Genomic DNA, 21,840 nt, shown 5'->3' with positions numbered 1-21,840 from the left:
CATGGGCCCAGCCACTCTGCGGCATGTGGGATCTTCCCGGACCAGGGCACGAACCCATGTCCCCTGCATTGGCAGGCGGACTCTCAACCACTGCGCCACCAGGGAAGCCCATGTATTTCCCATCTTGATGAATGATATCGTTATCCCCTTGGTCACCCAAGCCACAAACTTAGGATTCACTTGAAATATCTTTCTCCTTCACTGCCCACCCTTAATCCCCATCAACATCGTGCCCACATCCATTTAGTCCAACAAATCATAGCAGTTATTCCCTCTGAATATCTCAGATCTGTGCTTGCTCCTACAACCCCTTGGCTCCTGTCTAAGTTTAGGCCTTCATCCCTGTTTGATGCATTTTGATCTCCAACATGGGACTTCCTGGGTGGCGCAGTGTTTAAGAATCCACCTGCCAGCGTGGGGGACGCAGATTCGAGCCCTGGTCTGGGAAGATCCCACATGCCGCGGAGCAACTAGGCCCGTGCGCCACAACTACTGAGCCTGCTCTCTAGACCCCGAGAGCCACAACTACTGAGTCCACGTGACACAGCTACTGAAGCCCGTGCACCTACAGCCCGTACTCCACAACAAGAGAAGCCACCACAGTGAAAAGTCCACGCCCTGCAATGAAGAGTGGCCCCCGCTCGCTGCAGCTGGAGAGGGCCTGTGCGCAGCAAGCAACGAAGACCCAACGAAGCCAAAAATAAACAAACAAATAAATAAATACTCCAACATGTCTTCTATGCTACTGCAGCATCAGACCTTCTTGATATGCAAATTTCACCATGAATTTCCCTTCCTAAAGCACTTCATGGTTCCAAAACACCTTCAGAGTGAAGGCCAAGCTTCATAGCTTGGCCACAGCCTCTCCTGCACCTGGTCCTGGCCCTGTCCTCTGCCATCGCGCATTCTGTTCTCCATCCATACTAAACAACTTGCTGTCTCCCAGGGATATCACACCCTTTCGTACCTCTGTACCTAAGTATATCTGCTTGAGAAGCCCTTTGTCTCCCCTCTACACTACCGTTCCTCTTTTAAATGACAGTAGAGCCTAGTGGAGAAGCATGTCAACTTTGGGGCCAAGACATCCTGGACAAGTTGCTTTTGCTCTTTGAGCCTCAATTTCATCATTAGGGTCATTGTAAGAATCAAATCAGATATTTGTTGAATCAGTGAATTATGTATTCATGTAGTGCCTACTACCTGCCAGCCCTTATGCTGAGAACCAAAGATATAGCAGTGGGCAAAGCCGTGGAAGCCCCTCCCTAAGGGATCTTGTATTCTGTTTTGCACAGAGAAAGTGAACAAAAAAGGTTATCATTATTACTCACCCAAGGCTTAAGTAATAGCTCCTTGGGGAAACTTTGCAGACCTACGTCCCAGTTTCCATTCTGAATTAGGTGCTCATCTTCTACGGCTCTGTATCACACTGTATGGTACCATGATCACGGCGTCGTGCTGTGTCGTAATTGCCAATATTTTCTTCTTGCTCGTCTGCAGCTCTGAGTTCCTTGAGGACAGAGCCTGGGACTTTTCTTCTTATGTTACCAGCTTGTAGTACACAAGAAATCCAGCTATAGGCTTCAAGTGAATGAGTGAATGAACATTTCAGAGTATGCTTAACTCATTGTTTAAAAACAGCATCTACCACTAAAGACCATCTGCTATAGGCCAGAGACTATGTCAATTGCTTCAACTGTATTATGTAATTTAATCTTCACGGCAACACTATGAAACCAGTATTATTACACCTACTTCATAGATGAGGAAACTAAATCTTAGAGATGCATAGTAACTTGCTAGGGTCACATAGCCCGCAGGTAGTGAAACCAAGCCGGGGACCCAAGTCTGCCTGATGCCAGAGCCCCAGCTTCAATCCATGATGCTTCGTAAGAGGAGCCATTTCTCTACGGGGCAGTTGGAGATGTAGGATGATGGTCTGGATCTACTTTATTTTAGATACATCTGTGTACATAAGACAAACCTTAACCTACAGTCAGATGTACACGACACATTTTAGCTTATTTGTGTGTATGTGATCTGTGCGACTCTCTGGGCCCCGCTGAGGGGGACAGGAAATGAAAGGTTTTAAAAAGTTCACAGTATTACAGCCTCTTCCAGTTTAGACTGTCTTTGGAGCGCTCAATCTCTTGCGTGAATATTCAGTCTTTTAGATGTCCTCCTCTCTCCCTGGGTTCTCTGCCTAACTATACCAAGCCACTGATTTTAGTGTGACGAGGCTGCACCTTGATTGGGGAGGAAGGTGTTGGGGAGACACTCTTTGAAAGCCATCTCTTCCCAGAGTCTCAAATGGGACTTCTGCCTCATTAGGCAAAAGAAATTCCCTTAGGCTGAGAACAAAGCCAAAACCTCTCTAACGTCTCCCTTCAGGGACCCGGAGGTGGGAGATTCTGCTTTTTCCCACTTCCACCTGCTTCTTTCCAACCTTGGGGTTGGAAAGGGTACTCTCCCCGCCCTCTTCCTCCCTGTTTGGCGTTTCTCTCTGTCCTAGCATCCTCCTTCCCAAAGTGGAATGTGCCTTCCCCTTCTCCCCAGGGCTAAACTGGAGAATGGCTGCCAGGTAACCTGATTTATGGGGAGAGGAATGAGAACACATCTGTTTAATATTTTCAAATTATTACCCCTGTTACCCCTGCATCTCGGAGGGTAATCACAAGTCTCTGGGGGCTCTCTGGGTCCCTTTAGAGTGGTGTGGTTCAGAGCAGTCCTGGAGGAAGACTTACAAGGCTCTTCGGTACCTCCTCCACCTGCCTCACTACCCCTCCCCTTTCAGCCCATTCACCCAAATTCCTGGCCATAGTCCTCTTTTTCATGGACAGCCCAGAAACAGTGGGAGTATTCTCTCCACAAAATTAGTTGGTATAACCAATGATCTATATATACATTCAAATTCTGACAAACATAGTCCCTAGGATAACACCAGTTATGTAACTTATTACTTAAATATAGGATCATGGAAAAGAAAGCTATTCAAAAAGAGCCCCAAATGAGAGAATGTATGCGGAAAACATTAAATATTTGATTTGTAGACTGTGCCTTTTAACTTCAGACTGTTCCCAAAGAAAGGGGAAGCTTTTGTGAAGAGGAACAAATTAGTAAGGAAATTAACAGCCATGGGTCAAGTAACAGAAATAGTAAGAGGAAGTGTTGATCTTTGTAGCAGTAGCTACACTCTCATGCCCCTTTAGCTCACTGTGCAATGTGAGGCTTGCTGTGTATCTCTCATACTCAGATATTTATCTGTTGTACCTTGTGAAGTCTTAGGTCAGAATTGGATCCTTATTGTATGAAAAAAAATTCTCATGTAAGTTGAGATATGGACGAAGGAATCAACTTGTGCACTGTGAATTCACTGGAGAAAGTAGAAAATAAAATTATTAAAATATAGTTCAAAAGGAGAATTCAGAATAGGAAAAAATGCCCCCTTATTTAAGATTATCGTTACCATCTGGGTTGTAAACCATTTGACTCTAATTCTAGGAGCTTGATGCCAGAAATAACTTATTACCAGGGAAATATGCTGGAGAATTGTCAGGAATGACAAATTTTTTTACTTGTTTTAACATCTGTATCACAAAATGATAAAGCTGGTAAGCCATACAATGATGTGAAGGCATGAGCCTAGTACTTTCTGCTACATATATTTATTCTGTCTCTTACATTCCAATTCTCCTTCCTTTCCCACCCCACAAAGGGTCAGAGACCACTTTTGATAAGCAGAGGATCCTTCAAACTCCCTTCTTCTTTCTGAAGGAAAGCACTGGACACATCTGGAATCTGTTCAGAATTTATAATCGAATCCATACACTTTGCACAGTACTAGCAATTCTATTCACGGCTCTCTTTTCACAGTGGTCATGTTGAGAAGTACATAACGTACTTGATTCTTACCTTGATCTATAACATTTATGAGTTCACATTAAACATAGACCACCACTGTCCAATCACATTGATAAAAGCATGTCATTTTGAAGTTCCAGTTCACTACTTCCTGGCTGTGTGACCTTGAGCATGTTGCTTAATCTCACTAGTTTACTCATCTTTAAAATAGGGATGGTAATAATAATAGTACCTGGCTCCTAGCCAATGTATTTGAAAGCTCCATTGCAATGATACAGAACAGCTTGAATGTTGAGAGCCTCCAAATACTAAATTGGATGTTCACGTGTTTAATTCAAAGAAAATAAAATACATGACAAGGATTTAATTATGTGTATCAGGAGACAGTGTAAGAATTTGAATTGGGAGGTCGTGTGTAATCACGATGTTCTAAAATGGTGGTTATCTTTTTTTTTTTTTTAACTCTGGGGATTCTTTTGTGCAGAAAATCTCTTACTTTGCAATCTTTGATCTTCTCATTATTAACGTAAAGGTATATTGATTAGAAGGAAATGCAGCTTCCTCTTCGCTTTTCAGGTTTGGGGCTACTTTTGGGGAGGCGGCTGCTGCCGTTTGGAGAATGGGGGAGGAACCTGGAAGTTTTAACCCCTTAGTCTGATATACTTTCTAGAAGGAGGCTACCAGGTCGTCTTATATTTTTCTGAAACCAGACGGAGTTTAATTTTCATGACACAAGAACTTGGTATTGAAGGAGTTAAAGGGTCTCCCACACCCCTCTGCTTGAATCGTTCTTTTGTGTACACAGCTGCAGTGCGAGCTCGGGTTGGAAAGGAAATGGTTAGAGGAAGAGCTGGTTTTCAGACCCAGGCGAGTCTGCGAGGGGGGCCGGGGGTGGCCTGGGGTTTTACATGCCAGATGTAGGCCTGCCCGGGTGCCTGCTTGGAGCCGCTGGCGTGGTCACGCCGGGGCCCAGCGCTAATCAAGACGAGGTGATGAGTTAGCGGGTTGCTATGGGGATGGGCCGGGCCACGTGACCAGGGTGCTGCTGCCGGCGCTTTGACGTCAGCAGCCGGGAGGGCGGGCCTCGAGAGGGCGGGGCGGGATCCGAAGAGGAGAAGGGAGCTGCGAGCAGCGAGCAGGCGGCAGGCGCGGTCTGCGCGAGGAGCAGGCGAGCGGGAAGGCGAGACGCAGCCACCTTCCTCACCAGCCAGCCCACAGCGGTTTGTTTCCATCCTCGGGAGTGCGCCAATGCCCGGGCCGACCCAAACCCTGTCCCCAAATGGCGAGAACAACAACGACATCATCCAGGATAACGGGACCATCATTCCTTTCCGGAAGCACACAGTGCGCGGGGAGCGTTCCTACAGGTAATGGGGCTGGCACGGGAGAGGCGCCGGGCGGGGGACCGCGGAGGGCGGGCGCGCGGAAGTCCGCCCGTTATATAATGGAGCAGACGCTGCCCCCGGACCCGGCTGCAGACGGGCGTTTGTAAAGGCGGTTGTGATTATTTGCTGTCTGTTTCCATGTGTCATGTTGGGTGTGCACGGAGGCTTCCCGATAGCAGATGGAAAGCATTTTGTGAATAGGTTTGCTGCCTGCAAGGGGTCTCCCTCCATCTCTTTCCTTCCACATTGGTTTCAAAATGCAAGCAATTTTCTCCCCCTCTCCAAAGGGAGACAGGCTGGAGCACTTCCTTTCCTCCTTCCTTTTTAGATTTTAAAGGAACCATGAGGTAGGCTGTGCCTGAAGACAGGGAACCAGGAGGATGGTGAGGAAAAGGTTTGCGCTTGCCCTGGTGTGCGTGTGTGCAGGAAAGATGGAATCCTCTAGATTAAGCTGCAGTCTGTGATGTTGAACCGCCAGATTGATGGAGCTTTGTAAGAATTCTGCTCGCTGATTGGTGCAAGGATTGACAGCAGAGGTCACGGTGTCAGACATTCACCAAAATTTTCTCCGTAGAACCCAAGGTTTATTAGAAAGAGACTGGACTGCAGTGGACCTGAAAAGAACTGGGTGCCGTTATGCATTTTCTTAGGAGTTTATGGCCTCCGCATGGGTGGGGGAGCCCGCCCTTCTTATTTACAGTAGGAAGGTAATTCCTGGTATTTTGCTGAGGTCTGATTTGAGGATGGGACTGATCTTGGTCATTGTGTTGTGAGCCTTTTGATTAATGAGGCAGCCTGTACGGTTGGCATCATTTTTACATTAGCATATCTGGCAATATGTTCTAGTAGATAAGCTCATTAAAATTGTTTGCATTGTTTGATAAGGATAACAATGTAATGGAGAATGCAGCTCGAGTCTAATGCAGCTCAAGGCCAGACTTTAAGGGAGACTGATAGCTTCGCTCACATTTCCTCTGAAGTTCTTTTGTACTGGGGTAGTTATTTTTAAATGTTACCTTGATAACCGCTAACAATGCTTTTGCTTTGAGGCAGAGCACACATACCTCTGAAATGCATCCTCTCAGCGAGCAACAGGAAATAACTATTTTTTTTTAATGCCTTCATCTAAACATTCAAATGGTATTATGGGCAGACTAGTCTGTGTGTGTATAAATATTGCATATTTTAAAAATAGAGCCAAAAGTACCCCTACATCCTCTCTCTTTGACCAAAGAAATGCTATGAGCTGACTGAAAAAAAAAAAAATTATAAGCAATCTTTGCCCTGTCATCTCTGGCAGTTACATAAATAGTGGGAGTTAATTTTGGCTGTGCCCATGAGGTCACCAAAATCTCATGCCTATGGTTCCAAGTAATATGTTGACATGGCATCCTTAGAGATTCCAAGTGCTGGTTAAACCAAGCACTTAATATAAACCAAAATTGGTTAATATAAATTTGCTTAATATAAACCAAAATTGGTCCACAACCTCTGGGACTCTCCTTTTGGAGACCCATGAGACTGGAACTTTGGGTCCCTTCTCTCCTTTACTTCTCTCCACCTTTCTCTGGACATTCCAAAGCTTAAAGTAGAATTTAAAAACAAAAACAAAAACTCTGAGTTGCTTTTAAACCACACTTATTTAAACTGCTCTTATAGGTGATAAATTTGAAGCCCATATTTCTTCAGTGATTTCACCTCTGGCACTTAGGTAGCAGTTGTTTTTAAGACAAGAGTTCGAATTTTACCACATGGGCCAAACGAAGGCAGTCGCCTGGTTGGGTTTTATTAGTCATATGAGCGAACTTGCAATGGCAGTGGAAAAATCATTTGGTAGAAAGGTTAAATGCTACCTATTGTTGATGAATTATTGCTTTAAAATAAAAATTTATTCACCTTTTAAATTCAGTCCAAGTTATTATTTCCATTTCCTGAACTATTTCCAGTTTGCTGTCTGAGTCCCTGTACGGTACCTGAAATTATGTGAAAAACAAAACTGAATTTGAATAAAGATCTGACTGAGCGCAATCTTAAGTCACTGAGAGCATCATCTCCTTTGTATTTAATATAATAGGAGTATTGGATGCTATAGTGAGAGATGTCATAGGTTAAATGAAGAAAGAAGACTCCAAAATTACATTTGTATTGTGTTATGTAAAGAGTGCACATGGAGACAGACACACTTGATATTTTCCTTGGTCTGTTTTTCTTTCAAAGTGGATGACCAACGTAGTATAACTACCACTTATTTTTTTGGAGGGGTGGAGGGGAAGGAAAAATGTGACACGTTTTTCTATCCAGGAAGTGTTCCATAATTATTTTGGCGTCCTGAGGCTGGAGTAATATTGCCATTTAATTGCTGAGGAAACTTGGAAGGCCATTTGAAAGCCAGAGGAGAGATTTAACCACCTAAGTTTTACTTCGGCTATAGGTTCATTTTGGCCCCCAATGATGAGGTGAGCTTGAGAGTTCTGTTGGAGTGCCATGGAGGGGCCTGAGTCAGCCGAGAGCCCTGGGAATATCACAGGGAATTCTCTTTGTGGTTCCTTTACTGACTTCTAGGTAGGGCCACAGCAGGTCCTTCAATCTTTGGCTTTATTTTCTACCTTTTCTTATTACATATAGACTCTCTCATCACATTCTTATAAAAGTTTTTGTGAAGTTAACTTCAAATATTTAAAACAAACACCATCTTAAGAGGTATGTAAATATAAGAAGAGTGCAGATATTACTGAAAGGGGACTCTTCCAGGTACTGCAGGACAAGAACACCCCTCACCTGGCTGGGAGCACAGGTGAGAGGAGAAGCAGACACCCAGAGAACAAGACTGTTCTTTCCGGCTCCATCTGGGGGCAAGTGGTCACTCTTCCCAGGAGGAGACATTATTGTCATAATATTTGCACGAGATTGTTTATAGATAAGGATCAAATATGGTTCACAACCCAGATATCTTGATCCAGGTATCTCTTGGTATAAACAGAACCCATTTTTACAGACTGGACTAGAGGGGGTGGTAAATCATTATTGAAACAGAGTGTACTTCGATTAGCAGAGCAAGTTTCCTTTAGAAAATTACCCTTCCATTAGCAATTTCAATTGAAAAGAGCAAGTGCAAAAATGGCTCAGCAGAGCTGACTGGACGTGTTTCCATGGCTCATGTCTACTCCTGTGTGATCGCCTTCTCAGCCCCAGCTTCCTCATTGCATTTATGAGCGATAGAAATCCATATATTTTAAGAGCTGCCTAAAAAATAAATGTGGTGTGGGCCATCTGAGGTGACTGCTTAATTCACAGAGCGAACAAGTCGAGCTCTTGCTCTGCTGGGAGGGGCGACTATAGCTCTGTTTCATACAGATGCTGGTAGGAAATGAAATTTATTAACTGGCCCTCTGCCCACTGCATCTTTGTTTGCATACTCCAGGCTTTTAAGAATGAATGTATAAGTCCAGAGGACTGGTTCCACATGGGTGTTAGAACACGCAACTACAGTAGCATGTGTTTCTGAATACTTAAAAAAAAATAATAAATTACTTGGCCCCAGGCAATGGACTGTAAAGAAAAGCACAACGAAAACTTAAGCCTAAAACATTGGCTCTGACGTCCAACTTTGCCAGTTTTGAAAAATGAACTCGTGGTAAGGAAAACAAAAAGAAATGTGTGTGTGTGTGCACACGCATGTGCACAAAAGATAGTTGTGAAAGCGTGTTCTGTTTAATAGAAGCTATTGCAACACGCCTCACTTAACCAGAATGTAGATTTCAGATCACATTCCCCTGAATAGCAGCTGCAGACAGCAGAAGTCTCCTTCATACATCTCCATTTTGTATGTATTAGTATCATCTGGGTTTACTACTGTCATAGGAGGTTTTTGAAAAAGTGGTTTTTGTCCTTTACATTTTTCTTAGTATTTTTAAAGGGTTACTTGATGCTTTGATTATTACGTGCCCAATTTTTGGACTTCTTTTCAGGGTCCTTTGTCAGGGCGTCTGCTAAGGGGATGGTCTTCCCGGTGCCCTTGGTGAGAGGCTCACCCCTGTTCAGCAGTGGTTGTCACTGGTCTTATCTCTTTACGGTGCATTATCTTAGCAGAACAGTGGTTTGAGATGGTCCTCTGAATTTAGGAGGTTGATTTCCATATGCAGTATCTTTCCTATATATACAGAGACCTCTTGAAGCTGCAGTGAATAATCCGTTAGGTCAGTGGCGGGGGAAATATCAGGACTAATCTACATATTCCGTTTGGCTTGGAGAATTAATTTGACAAACGCTTGAGAGTCTTACTCTGGCCAAGCTCTCTGCCAGATGCGCCTTCAAGGACCTTGAGTTCTATTTCAAAGTCAGATGTGTGAGCTGTTCATTTTGTAACAGGTTTACTTTGTTGTGAATATTTGGCTTGGTCTGATAGCAAAAGTGGATTGCACTTCCTGAGCCCACAGTGACTCAAAGTAGAAAAAGACACCCTCAAGGCCAGTGTGCTGTAGGAAGCTAAGAGACATTGGTGGAGACCAACAATTTGGGTGAAAAGAGAGTGCAGGCTTTAGAATCAGAATTTTCATTGGCCTGGCGAGGCACATATTGGGCAGAAGCGGAGAGTAGGGCAGGAGCATTGGAAGGCAGGCAGGTGACCGGAACTTAAAAATAGAAAACCATTGAAGGCACATTAATTGGAAGACAACATAGTAAAAACAGAGGTGCGTGCTGGAATTGATCTCCCGTTTTGCAGTGAGAGTTGAAAGGAAAATGGAATCCTCCAGTGCCCCACCCTGCAGAGCCCAGATTTCCTAGCGAATACTTAGCTTGCTCTAGTAGAGAGAACTCTCCAGCTCTAGTGTAGGTGGATGTTCCTGGCTCAAGTCATCTTTCCCTCAGTAGAACCAATCAGGGCAACTTCTTCCCATAACGGGTTTGGTACTTAGGTCAGATGGTGGCTTCTGTATTTACAGATGCCCACTTCATAGTTACCGGGCTAAAGAGATGGCTGTTGTATAGAGTTTACACTATTTTGATCCTCCCAAACTCCCCAGGCTAATTCGAATTTTACTCACTTGAACCAGGACTTACTTAAAGCATTATCTTGTTTTTTCTAAAGGAGCGGAAGGTGGTGATAGATGCATGGGATGGTCAAGTTGATGGCAGCTTTTAGTGATGGATGCTTTTGTGTAATGTATCTAGTAAAGGAAATGTAACTAGAGCTCAGCCTTTGTCTTTTTTCTAGACCTCATTTGCTTCGGGTAGGTAAAATGTGCCAGAAGAGCCAGATTTGGGTTATGACGTGGAACAGAAGAGGAGTAGGGCAAGAGACTTGAAAATGAAGAGCACGCGTTATAGAGTGTGCATTGGCAGAAGTCTGTAAAACTTGGGATCTTGCGTACAGAATTGGTCCCGAGGTTTATAGCCAGTGCTTGTTACATCATCCGTAACATGACAGTGCTCTTCCTATGAGGCACACTGTTTTATCTTTCCTAGAAGTAGTGTTTATTTTTCTTTTATAACACATTAATTCTTTGTTCTTAAGACAGCCTACCCTGGCAAAGCCCTGAGAGGTAATTTGTCAAAAATGCCAGCGGCATTGACATCTCAGGGCGTCGTTCTTGGGTTCACAGTTCTACTTTGGTTACAAACAGTAGTCTCGCCTCATGCAAGAGCCCGCCTGGTTCCGCGCAAGGTTTGCATTTGGTGCTCAGCAAATCAGGAGAAGGCGCAACCACTAACATGGGCTCCTCTTCCCCCACCCCAGTCTACTTCCATTTTGTCATTTTGGAAAGCCAAAACGTGTTTTCAGATTATTAATAATAAAATCTTTTAAATTTCCACTCTTTAAATAATTACACAATTATTGTTGTATTAAAATTTAAGCCAGGGCTTCCCTGGTGACGCAGCGGTTGAGAGTCCGCCTGCCGATGCAGGGGACACGGGTTCATGCCCCGGTCTGGGAAGATCCCACGTGCCGCAGAGCCTGCGCGTCCGGAGCCTGTTGCTCCGCAATGGGAGAGGCCACAACAGTGAGAGGCCCGCGTATCGCAAAACAACAACGACAACAAAATTTAAGCGAGAATTCCGGCAGTCTAAGGATCTGTTCTTGCAGCAAATTTACAGGGTTCCTTCTGTACGCCAGGCTCCATGCCAGGCACTTGAATTCAGAGATAAATCATGCACAGCCCCTTCTTGAAAAGCCTCTAGTATTGGGGACAGCAGGCAGGAAGGCAGTGCTTGACGGAAGAGATCTGAGGTGAAGAGGTACCTCTGACCCTAAGAAAGGAATTCTGTGATTCGTGTGCTGATACTCGGCCGGGGCAAGATTACCACTCCTGTCATTTTCAGAAGCTCTCAGAAATGGCGCGTGTAAATAAAAGCTATGTTTGAGTGTGTGTGTTCCCTACCACGACCTCTGTGTATAAGTTTTTATACAGCCCCCAGGCACAGGTTTGAGCATTGCTGAGTGACCTACGTGGTGGGAAGGTAGTCACTTGGGGAAAAGTAAAAGGCTTATCTCTTTTGATCCCCCAAGTTTTATATTGGTACTGACCATCACTGTGTTTAAAATAGTACAGTATTCTAACTTTTATGTAAAGAAAATTTATATATTCATATTTCCTTGATGTGCATGGAGAAACTGAAGGAGTATAGACTAATCACAGGGGAACTGTACAGACCGTCCCTGGGTACCTTTCTTTGTTTAACAAAAAACCTTACGCCTATGTAAATGCACTACCTAATCAATCAGTGGTGTTTCATTTAACACCTTAGTAGCATTTTAAAAATTAAATGAGTTTTGATTTTTAACAGTGAGTCGTACGTGCTGAAGTGTGTTGGGAAGCATCTCAAAATATCATGGACTTGTTGAAGTCACATGGATGATATTAAAGATTTGCCTAACGCAAGTACCGCCCTTTAAAACGTCGCAAATCACAGATGAAACGTGCTCGCACAGCATCCGCCCCTTGAGGTTTCACACATAGCAATGCATAGTCCATGTTTTGTTTCCTTTCCCCCAGAGGCCATCGGAGCGTGATCAGTATCGTTCTTTTTTTGTGATGCGGCCAGCTTGCTTAGTATGCAACAGGAATCTTGCACTAACTGCAAAATAATCTTCTGTGAGGATTCTTTGTCAGTATCCTCTTCGGGTGTTTCTCTCCTCGTTTATTGAGCACCTGGTGAGTGTCAGGTATTGTGCAGGGGCCCTTAAAAATGTGAGATTGCGGGTTATGGCCATTTTTTAGCCACTCTGCTGCTGTCCTCTGCCCCAAGCCCCACCTCCCGCCCCCAGCTCTGAGTCTGACTCGCCCCCTTCTGGAAGTTATTGAGCAATATCTGGCCTTGATGGGACCCCCCGCGGTCGTGCTAGACACCAGCCAGGAAACAGGCCATCTGCATTCACCAGCCCCTCCCCCGCCCGTCTGGGTGAAGGCTGAGTGGATCCCATGGAGACTGACCAATTAAGAAGAAACAATAGGAGAGCTTTGAATACATTATCCCAGCTATAGGGACCTGCTGCTCACCGGCGGCAACCACGAAATAGAAAGCTTGCGGAGCTCGTGAGCCAAGGGCTCTGCTAGAAAAGGAGGAAGCGGAAGAGGGAGTGATTGGTGGGTGCCCGTGGGGTGGAGAGGGGAGCGCAGGATGAGGGCTTCTTGGGGTGGATGTGTCAGCCCCTCCTCCTCCCCCCTGGCTTCCCGTCTCTTTCTGTTTCTGGGGGCCTAGTACATCTGTCCCTCCAGCACGTATTCTCCAGGGAGAAGGAAAAAGAGATGAGAGTCATCAGCCGCCTAGGCAGGGGGCTGAGGACAGGAAGGCATGGGGACCTGTAAGTCTTTCCAACACCCCTTAGAGGGGCTGGCAACACACAGTAAATGGAAAAGCAGGTTTGGTGTTTGGGAAGCCGGTTTGTCTTTCCCTGGAATTTCTGACAGGCAGATAGCATTGTCACATCACCGACTTTAAGATGTCAGTGTGAACATGCATTGCAGGCTGTGTGATGAGTGTCACTGCTACCTCACCTCCCATTCAAAACTTAGTCTACCCCCCAGTAAGACCAACTGGGGCTCTGAAAGTCCCAGATTGCTGCTCAGAGAAGCAGGGAGCAGTAGCAGGCAAAGCTTGGGCTCTGGCATGAGACACTCTGCCACCCCTTTCTAACCGTGTCATCCAGGGTGAATTTTTTAGCCTCTCTAAGCCTCATTTTCCTAATGTGCTAATGGAAACAATAATAGCATCAACCTCACTGTTCCTAATGAGGACTTAAATGAGATACGGAATATAAAGTATACCAAGCAGTGAATGGTGCAAGAGTAAATGCCTTTAAAAATGTTAGCTAGTACTGTTGCTTGTAATTTCAATGTACCCTTTTACCCTGTCTTTATAATAAGCTATGACCTTTGTGCCGTCGGTACTTGTTACAATACCTGGCACATAGCAGATGTTCATTAAAAGTTCAAATTCAGTCTGGGAAAAATTCAAACAAATTATACTGTGCTGTCCCCCACCTTACCAACTCTATTAAGCATTAATTTTACATACCGTAAACTGTATCCATTTAAAGTATATGATTCCATGAGTATTGATGGTATGTATGCCTTTGAAGCCATCACTCCCAAAAGATTCCTGGTACCCTTTGCAGTTCATATGTCTTCTGTCCACAGCCCCAGGCAACCACTGCTCTGCTTTCTGTCACTGTAAATTAGACTACATTTTATATAAATGGAATCACACAAATTGTACTCTTTAGTGTCTGACTTCTTTTACTCGGCGTAATGATTTTGAGATTCATCCATGTTGGGTTTACCAGCACATCATTACTTTTTGTGGCTGAGTAGTATTCCACTGTATGGCTATACCATATTTTATCAATTACCAGCTTGTGAACATTTGGGTTGATTCCAGTTCTTGGCAATTATGAATACAACTTCTATGAATATTCATGTATAAGTCTTTGTGGAGCAAATGTTTTCATTTCTCTGAGGTAAATATCTAGGAGTGGAATGTTTGGGTAATATCATTGGTGTTTAAGAAACTTAAGAAACTGCAAATAGTTGTCCAATGTGGTTGTACCATTTCACGTTTCTACCAGAAGCGTAGGAGAGTTCCAGTTGCTTCACATCCTTGTCAACACTTGGTATTGTCAGTCTTTTCAATTTGGCCATCCTTACAGATGTGTACAGGTATACCGTTGAGATTTTAAGTTATGTTTTTTTGATGATTAATGATGTTCAGTGTCTTTTACGTGTTTATTGGCCATTTGTGTATATTTAGTGGAGTGTGTGTTCAGATGCTTTGCCTGTTTAAAAAAATTAGTTGGTTTATTGTTATAAGAGGATTATAAAAAGTATAACCTAGATATTATAATATAGTCTTGACTTAGATTTTAATGGGTTTGAGTCTTGTGTTTTTAACCTGAATATAATACCTCTCAAGAAAAAGAATAGTTTTTTCTACGTGTTCTTTATCCCCACTGCCTTTTCTAGCAATTAGGTCCAGCTCTTAGTAAATATATATTAAATGATTCTATTAAAATAGACTGCAAAATAATAACAGGATCATTATATTAACTCAGGGAAAAACCACTAAATCCACTTAAAAAGTTATATTAAAGAGTTAAATTTTGGAGCTGTGTTTTCTTTGGGGCCTTGATAGATATGAGATGCTCTTTTAACTCTGTGGGGAAGAACCCTGTAATTCTGTAGATACTCTTTTCTTTCTATTGAGTGTTCCCTTAACACTGTATGAAACTTTCTGCTATTGAATTTAAAAGGAAAATGTGTGTAGAAACGTTTTCTTCTTTAAAGAGAGCAAGGAGCCATTTTCATACTTTCGAAATTTTGCCCAGGATAATCAAAGCATTACATGCCTCCCCCGCCCTTTTTTTTTTAAATCTTGCTCACTCCTTTTCATTCTGTCTAATTTGGCATTTCTGTTGTTGTTGCCAGTTTGGCTCCTGACTTCTCAAAACCTCTAAGGAGAAATTGCCTCAAGTAGAGTTTAGAAACTGGGAAGCAAAAGCTCAGTAAGGTCCTAGGTTTACCTGAAAGGATCTGCTGAGGGCCCTTGTGATTTTTGAAAGGGTAGGAATGCTTGGCTCCCAGAATCTTTGCAGCTGAAAACCAAATTTCTTAACCACATATGTTTCAAAACCCAAAGATACTATAAAATAAAGGTCACTTGTGACTTCACAAATGCCATAGGTCTACTAGTAGATTTTGAGTGCAACTTCTTTCATCTGTCACTTATTCATTTCATTGCAAAACCATGAGGCCAGATTTCAGCTGAATTACTGCTTCTATGATGGCAGTAATCTCTTGCTGTCTAGGTCATGGATGATTATTTTCTGTGTTCTGTTTAGGACTGAGCAAGTTATAGCCACTCGAGGATCAGTTGAGAGTTGAAAGTGTTCTTTTTGCTTTAATTGAGGTTGTTCCATGAAAGGAAGCCAAATACCACTCGACAGGACATCCTGTGATTCCCTTAGTTTACGATGGCCAAGAACATGACTTTTTTTTTTTTATAAGATGATTGCTTGCTTCCTTTCCTATTAACAAGGGAGCCCAGAACCGATGGTGTCCATTTGGCTTTAAGGACAATAACTAGCAAACAACTAAACCTCGCTCCAAAATCACCTAAAGAATTATAGGACATGGGCTTCCCTGGTGGCGCAGTGGTTGAGAGTCTGCCTGCCGATGCAGGGGACATGGGTTCGTGCCCCGGTCCAGGAAGATCCCACATGCCGCGGAGTGGCTGGGCCCATGAGCCGTGGCCGCTGAGCCTGCGCGTCCGGAGACTGTGCTCCGCGACGGGAGAGGCCACAACAGTGAGAGGCCCGCGTATCACAAAAAAAAAAAAAAAGAATTATAGGACATAGACGAACGTCCAGATCTTTTTATGTGAGCCAAAAATGATTTGGTCATTGTTTGCATTTAAGTGACTGCTGGTTCTGTTGTCCTGAAATAATAACTGAAAAAGAGAGGAAACTAGACCAAACTAGAAGTTCTAGGAGTTAAATATGTTAACATAAAATCTGGAATCGGGTATATTATGGTATATCTGAACAATGAAATGTAGTGCAAGTACTGCACATGAAGAAGATATGGAAAATGTTCAAAATATGTTAAGAGAAGTAAGCTGATTAGTACAAAAATACGTATGTATTGTATTGGTTTCCTAGGGCTGCCATAACAAATTTCCACAAACTAGGTGCCTTGATAAGTATTCTCTCACAGTTGTGGAGGCTGGAAGTCTGAAATGAAGGTGATGGAAGAGCTCTGCTCCCTCTGAAGGCTCTGAAGGGAATTCATTCTTTTCCTCTTCTGCGTGGTCGCCCTCTGTGTCCCTTGGCTTGTAGCCGCATCACTTCAATCTCTGCTCTCTTATCACATGACTTCCTTCCCTGTGTATCTGTGTCTCTCTGGGTCTCTAAACGGTCTTCTCATAAGGTCACCAGTCATTGAATTTAGGGCCCTAACCTCATCTTATCTAATTACACCTGCAAAGACTCTCTTTCCTAATAAGATCATATTCTGAGGTTTCGAGTGGACGTGAATTCCAGGGGGCACACTATTAAATCTAGTGTATGTGTGTGTGTATGTATAACTGTTTTTATAAATGTACATGTATAAAATACACACACCCCACACACTCATATAAAAGAGGTCTTTAATTTTATTTTATCTTTATTTTCTACTTTTTCTCTAGAGAAAATGTGCTGATTTTTTAATATAAAAATATTTTTAAAAATAAAAAAATAGCACTTTGACATCTACTTTTTAAAAATAGTAGTTTTTTTAAACTAGCATTCTACCTTGAAATTGTTTTCTTTGCTTCATCAAACTATTATGAGATTTTTTAACCCTAATTTAAAATAGGAATTAATCCTTTGTAGCATATATACACAAAAATATATAGAGTCAATTAATATTTTTATGGTATTAATTGTGTTTATTATGCTTAGTATAACAATAACTAACACTGAAGTAAAGTAAACTAGGTCTTTGAGACTTTGGGTCAACCAGTATAATATCAGACCTTTGGTTTAAGTCTGGGGAACCACACACACACACACACACACACACACACACACACACACACACACAAGTTACAGTTGGGCTTCCCTGGTGGCGCAGTGGTTGAGAGTCTGCCTGCCGATGCAGGGGACACGGGTTCGTGCCCCGGTCCGGGAAGATCCCACATGCTGCGGAGCGGCTGGGCCCGTGAGCCGTGGCCGCTGAGCCTGCGCGTCCAGAGCCTGTGCTCCGCAACTGGAGAGGCCACAACAGTGAGAGGCCCGCGTACCGCAAAAAAAAAAAAAAAAAAAAAAAGTTACAATTATACTCAGTTGCTGAATTCAAATTCATTTTAAAAATATGTTTTAAAGTCTCTAAGTTAAATTAATCTTAGGAACCTAGAAACTAGGCATGGGGGCAGGATGGGGAGGCACTTTGCCAAATTTCATCCATTCAAATTGACTCAAATACTGGTCAATTTTTAACATACATATTCACTCTGGAACTCACGTCATTTACTCCCCGAATGCCTTTAGACTTTCCTGTCTCTAGTAACATCTCTATTTAGTCAAGTTGTTCATAAAGTCTTCTCATAAGTAATTTCCTTTCCCTTAATAATTTCTGAGTGCTCATCAATCAGCTGTTACTTTTCTGTCTTTATCCCACGTTTAACAAAACATTCCAAATTCAGCAGGGACCACAATCCCCCACGTTTGTTAAACTACAACAGTATATTAAATTTTGTCCTTTGCTCCTGGGGGTCCTCATACCGTAGAACTGCAGAATCAAAACAGGAGGCTTCAATTCAAGTAACTGCTATACATCCAACTCTTTACTAAACCCAAGGGTCTGACTGTGTATCTGCCCCTCTGGTATTTCTGTACCTGATTCGGTTTGAACATGGCACAGTTCTTATCCACTTTTTCCTCACATGCTCAGTATCTGCACTTCCTTTTGAGAATCACAGTGTTCTTACACTGATGGCTGGAAATGTTTTAACTTTTGACCTGTGAAAAGGCAGCAGATGGGAGAGTGGAGAGGTACTGCAGGTTAAGAGTGAGTGAGTGAGTGTGTGTGTGTGTGTGTGTGTGTGTGTGAACTGATTTTTGTCAGGGGCTGTTGGGTATTTTGATGCAAGTCTATCAGCCCTTTCTTCATTCCCATAAATAAATAGTAAATGAGTTTATTGGCTTAAAACAGACAAACAGACAAAACTCTTCTACTCCAATACAAGGCAGATAGGATTGGTGTTTGGTTGCCCAGACAAGAGTAGCAGGAAACTAGGGAAGGGGAAAGAAGGATGAACACTGACTCTGGGGTGGAATTGTAGGCAGATAGCGGGGAGTTTATTCTCTGGCCTAAATGAATCATTTCACCTGGGAAAGGAAGTTTAGGGAATGATGGCCTGGGGAACTGGTGATGAAATAGTGCTCTAAGTTTTGATAGTATTTCCTCACTGCTACACCAGTTTGGCTGAACGTGACTAATCTTAGACAGAAATTTCCATTTCCTGTGCTCCTGACTTGCAGCCATCTTGGATGTAATTCACAGGATGTCCTCTGGGGTTGGGGAGTGGGTTTGAGGTAGAAAGCCAATCAGTACCTTGTCAACTAAAGGTGGTATTTAAGAAGTTTAAGGAAAGAATTAAGAACAGTGGGTGGCATGGACAGGGCTGGGGGTATGTGGGTGTATATCATCCATTTTAGAGTTAAATTCACTGGGACATATTTTAACACTGGCCTGTACTTCCCTTTTTCTTTTGGGCTTAATTTTATTGGTACTTCAGTTTCCATTTCCGTTTCAGAATGTTCTCATAAATTTAAAAATGAATTTTGCCACAGTGTAAATACAGACCTTTGGATAGGCACCAGTCTCTAAGAGTGAGATACCCAGAGATTTGTGTTTGGTATTTGTTTTTTAAGAAATTGATTTTTTTAAACACATAGTCGAGACATCAATCTGAAGCCTTTTGTTAGTTGAAAAAAATTATAAGCAGTAATAGTGTACGTGGTCTCTGTCCATTTTGACTAAGCTACCACAGAAAGAAAATTGAGAGACTTGAGGCCAAGATACGTAGTAACTAGAAATGCAAAATGTGGTGATTCCTAAAATATTAGCATGGCTTATATGTTACAGCTGGCAGGTTTTTGAGCCAAAAATCATTCCCAGCATTAAACTGAGTAAAACTAGTTACCCAAATCTCTCCATTTCAGGCTCTTCTTCGGGAAAACTTATGTTAAAAGATCATCTTGGTTAAAGGGAAAATGTACAGTGAGGACTTGGTAGCACTAAAAAAGGAAAAATGGTTTTTATTCAAGGCCACAGTGGTATTCACACTTGGAGGTCTGTCTTCTTTTCACTTACTCTCGTGACATCATAAAACCCGAGAGCAGAAAGGGACTTGGTTGAGGGCAGGATTCCTGGAATCAGCCCTGGGTCCAGATCCCAGCTCTTGCATTTAATAATTGTGACTGGGTGAGTGCCTAACCCACCCCGAGTCTGTGTACCTTCTCCTCCATCGTGGCATAAATGCAGTAGCTGTCACATAGCATTGCCGTGAAGACTAAATGAGAAGATGAGTGTTAACTACGTACTCCTGGGAAGGAAAGGAGATCCAGAGAGGTTAGGCACATGTGCCCAAGTTCGCCTAGCTGGTTGGTGGTAGCTCTGGGGTTAGAAGCCAGATCAGCGGTCTCATGAAGCTGAAATGTGTACAAATAGTGAGTGCGCTTTTTTCATCCTGGTGTTGGAGACATGAAGAATGGCATGTTTCTCTACTCCCTTCTTTCTTTTAGACAGCAGACACCAGAGTCCTTTAGTTCACTCAACCCTAATTTATCCTCGCCTGACCATCTCGCACAGCACTAGAGACGTGTATTGACAGTTGGCTTACATGGCATGATTTCGGGAACCCTGTAACTTTCTCCTCCCCACGAAATTCTCCCTCACATGCATCCATTCGGGTTTTATTTACTGCGCACCCACTATGTGCCAGGCACTGCTCTAGACATAGGAGACACACGGTAACAAAATGTATTCTATAAAGAACCTGCCTTCATAGAGCTAACTTCATCAGGGCAAGAGGTAGTGGACAGACAGTAAACTAACGGGATAATCACAGCTTGTGTTAGTATCACGGAGGAAAGAACAGGTGGTGGAGGAGTACCTGGAGGAGGCCACTTTAGAGTGTGGTCAGGGAGGGCTTGCTGAGAAGGTGACATTTGAGCTGAACCTGAAGCATGAGATGTGACCCATGGTGCCAAGTGCTGGGTATGACCCCTTCCTTCGCGTAAGACCTTGAGCCCCAACTATCCCTAAGGATCAACCTTGAAGCTGTCGTCCCTCATTTGTTTTTTATTACGTGAAGTTTTCAGGAAGTCACACAGCTGAGGATGAGAAGTACCTGAGGAGGAATCAGCACCACCAAGAGCACAAAATAGTTCAGAACCGGAGGTGGGGGGCGCTTCTAACGAAATTTGCCCCCCACCCGGCTTTGCCTGGTATTGGTGGTGTGTTCATGCAGTCATCACATACTCTTCTGCTACGTCTCACGCACCTGGTTTTATGCAGGGGGCATTAGCAACTGAGCATGACCGCCCACCATGGTGGCAGCAGCACCCATGTCCTGAAGGGTTGACCCGAGGTCACGCGGGGTGGGGGAGGCTTGGGACTGGAAATGACTTAGGATCATGGGAGAGAGCTAAGGTCAGGGTGAGAAGGAACAGAGCCAAGTAGGGCTAGGAAAGTTAAACAGAAGGCATATGGTCCAGATCGAGTGGATGTACCCGGAGCCAAGTTGAGGAGGGGCGGGGGGGACTGGGCAAAAGTTGGTGCCCTGAGGAGGCCAGCCAAGCCTGTGGCATGGGAATGAGCTCTGGGTCATTGAAGTTATTTTCAGAGCATGGACCAAGCCACTCACTGTTTGAAACAGATGGACATTTAGGCAAATGTAATCAGTTATAATCAGTTGCATTTCTGACCATATGGCGTGCGTGTGTGTGTGTGTGTGTGTGTGTGTGTGTGTGTATGTGTGCTTATGGCTTTAAACTTTTTGCTTCCGTTATACGCAGTTGAATTTCATTCATGTCCGTGAATGTTATGAATGCCACAAAAAACTTTTAGAATTCCCAAATTTCTTCACTCCTTGGATAGGAGCCAAGTTTCCAAGTCATTTCAGGGCCATAGCAATTGACTGTTAATTCTGAATTTTAAAACCCCAAACCTTTATATGCTGGTTTTTTTCTTTTAACAAATCAATTAATATTTTACTTAGCATGCAATTTTAACACATTGAATAAATGAACACAAGTCGTCTATGTCTTTCATCATTCAGCATGACCTCAAAATCTCAGTCAAGCTAAACAATCCCTCTCTGGACTTTAGGGGGTGGAGCCATGCAGGAGTGTTTTTTTGTTTTTTAATTTATTGAAGTCTAGTTGATCTACAATGTTGTGTTAGTTTCAGGTGTACAGCAGAGTGATTCAGTTATACTCATATGTGTATGCTATCTTGAAAATTGCATTTCTGTTTCATCTCCTTCCAATATTGGGGGTAGCCAAGCTAAGGCAAATGAAGCCCTGGTGGGCTTCACGCAGATAACCACAAGG

General features: G+C 43.3%; 1 protein-coding gene across 2 annotated transcripts in view; it reads left to right on the top strand.

Annotated features, from left to right (window-relative positions):
• Positions 1 to 4,975: 4,975 nt before the first annotated feature.
• Positions 4,976 to 21,840, top strand: part of MAPRE2 (microtubule associated protein RP/EB family member 2) — a 100,379-nt gene continuing 83,514 nt past the window's right edge. Inside the window, exon 1 of one of the 2 annotated variants that reach the window (XM_065889668.1) lies at positions 4,976 to 5,225. In XM_065889668.1, the coding sequence (XP_065745740.1) occupies positions 5,107 to 5,225 (119 nt within the window). In that variant the 5' untranslated portion in view covers positions 4,976 to 5,106. The remainder of the gene's footprint in view (positions 5,226 to 21,840) is intronic. The other variant, XM_065889669.1, reaches the window with a different exon arrangement.

This window comes from Phocoena phocoena, chromosome 13 (assembly GCF_963924675.1).
Source record: "Phocoena phocoena chromosome 13, mPhoPho1.1, whole genome shotgun sequence".
NCBI classification, from domain to species: domain Eukaryota; kingdom Metazoa; phylum Chordata; class Mammalia; order Artiodactyla; family Phocoenidae; genus Phocoena; species Phocoena phocoena.
The sequence above is the reverse complement of the archived record's forward strand: the minus strand, read 5'-3'. Positions and strand labels throughout refer to the sequence as shown.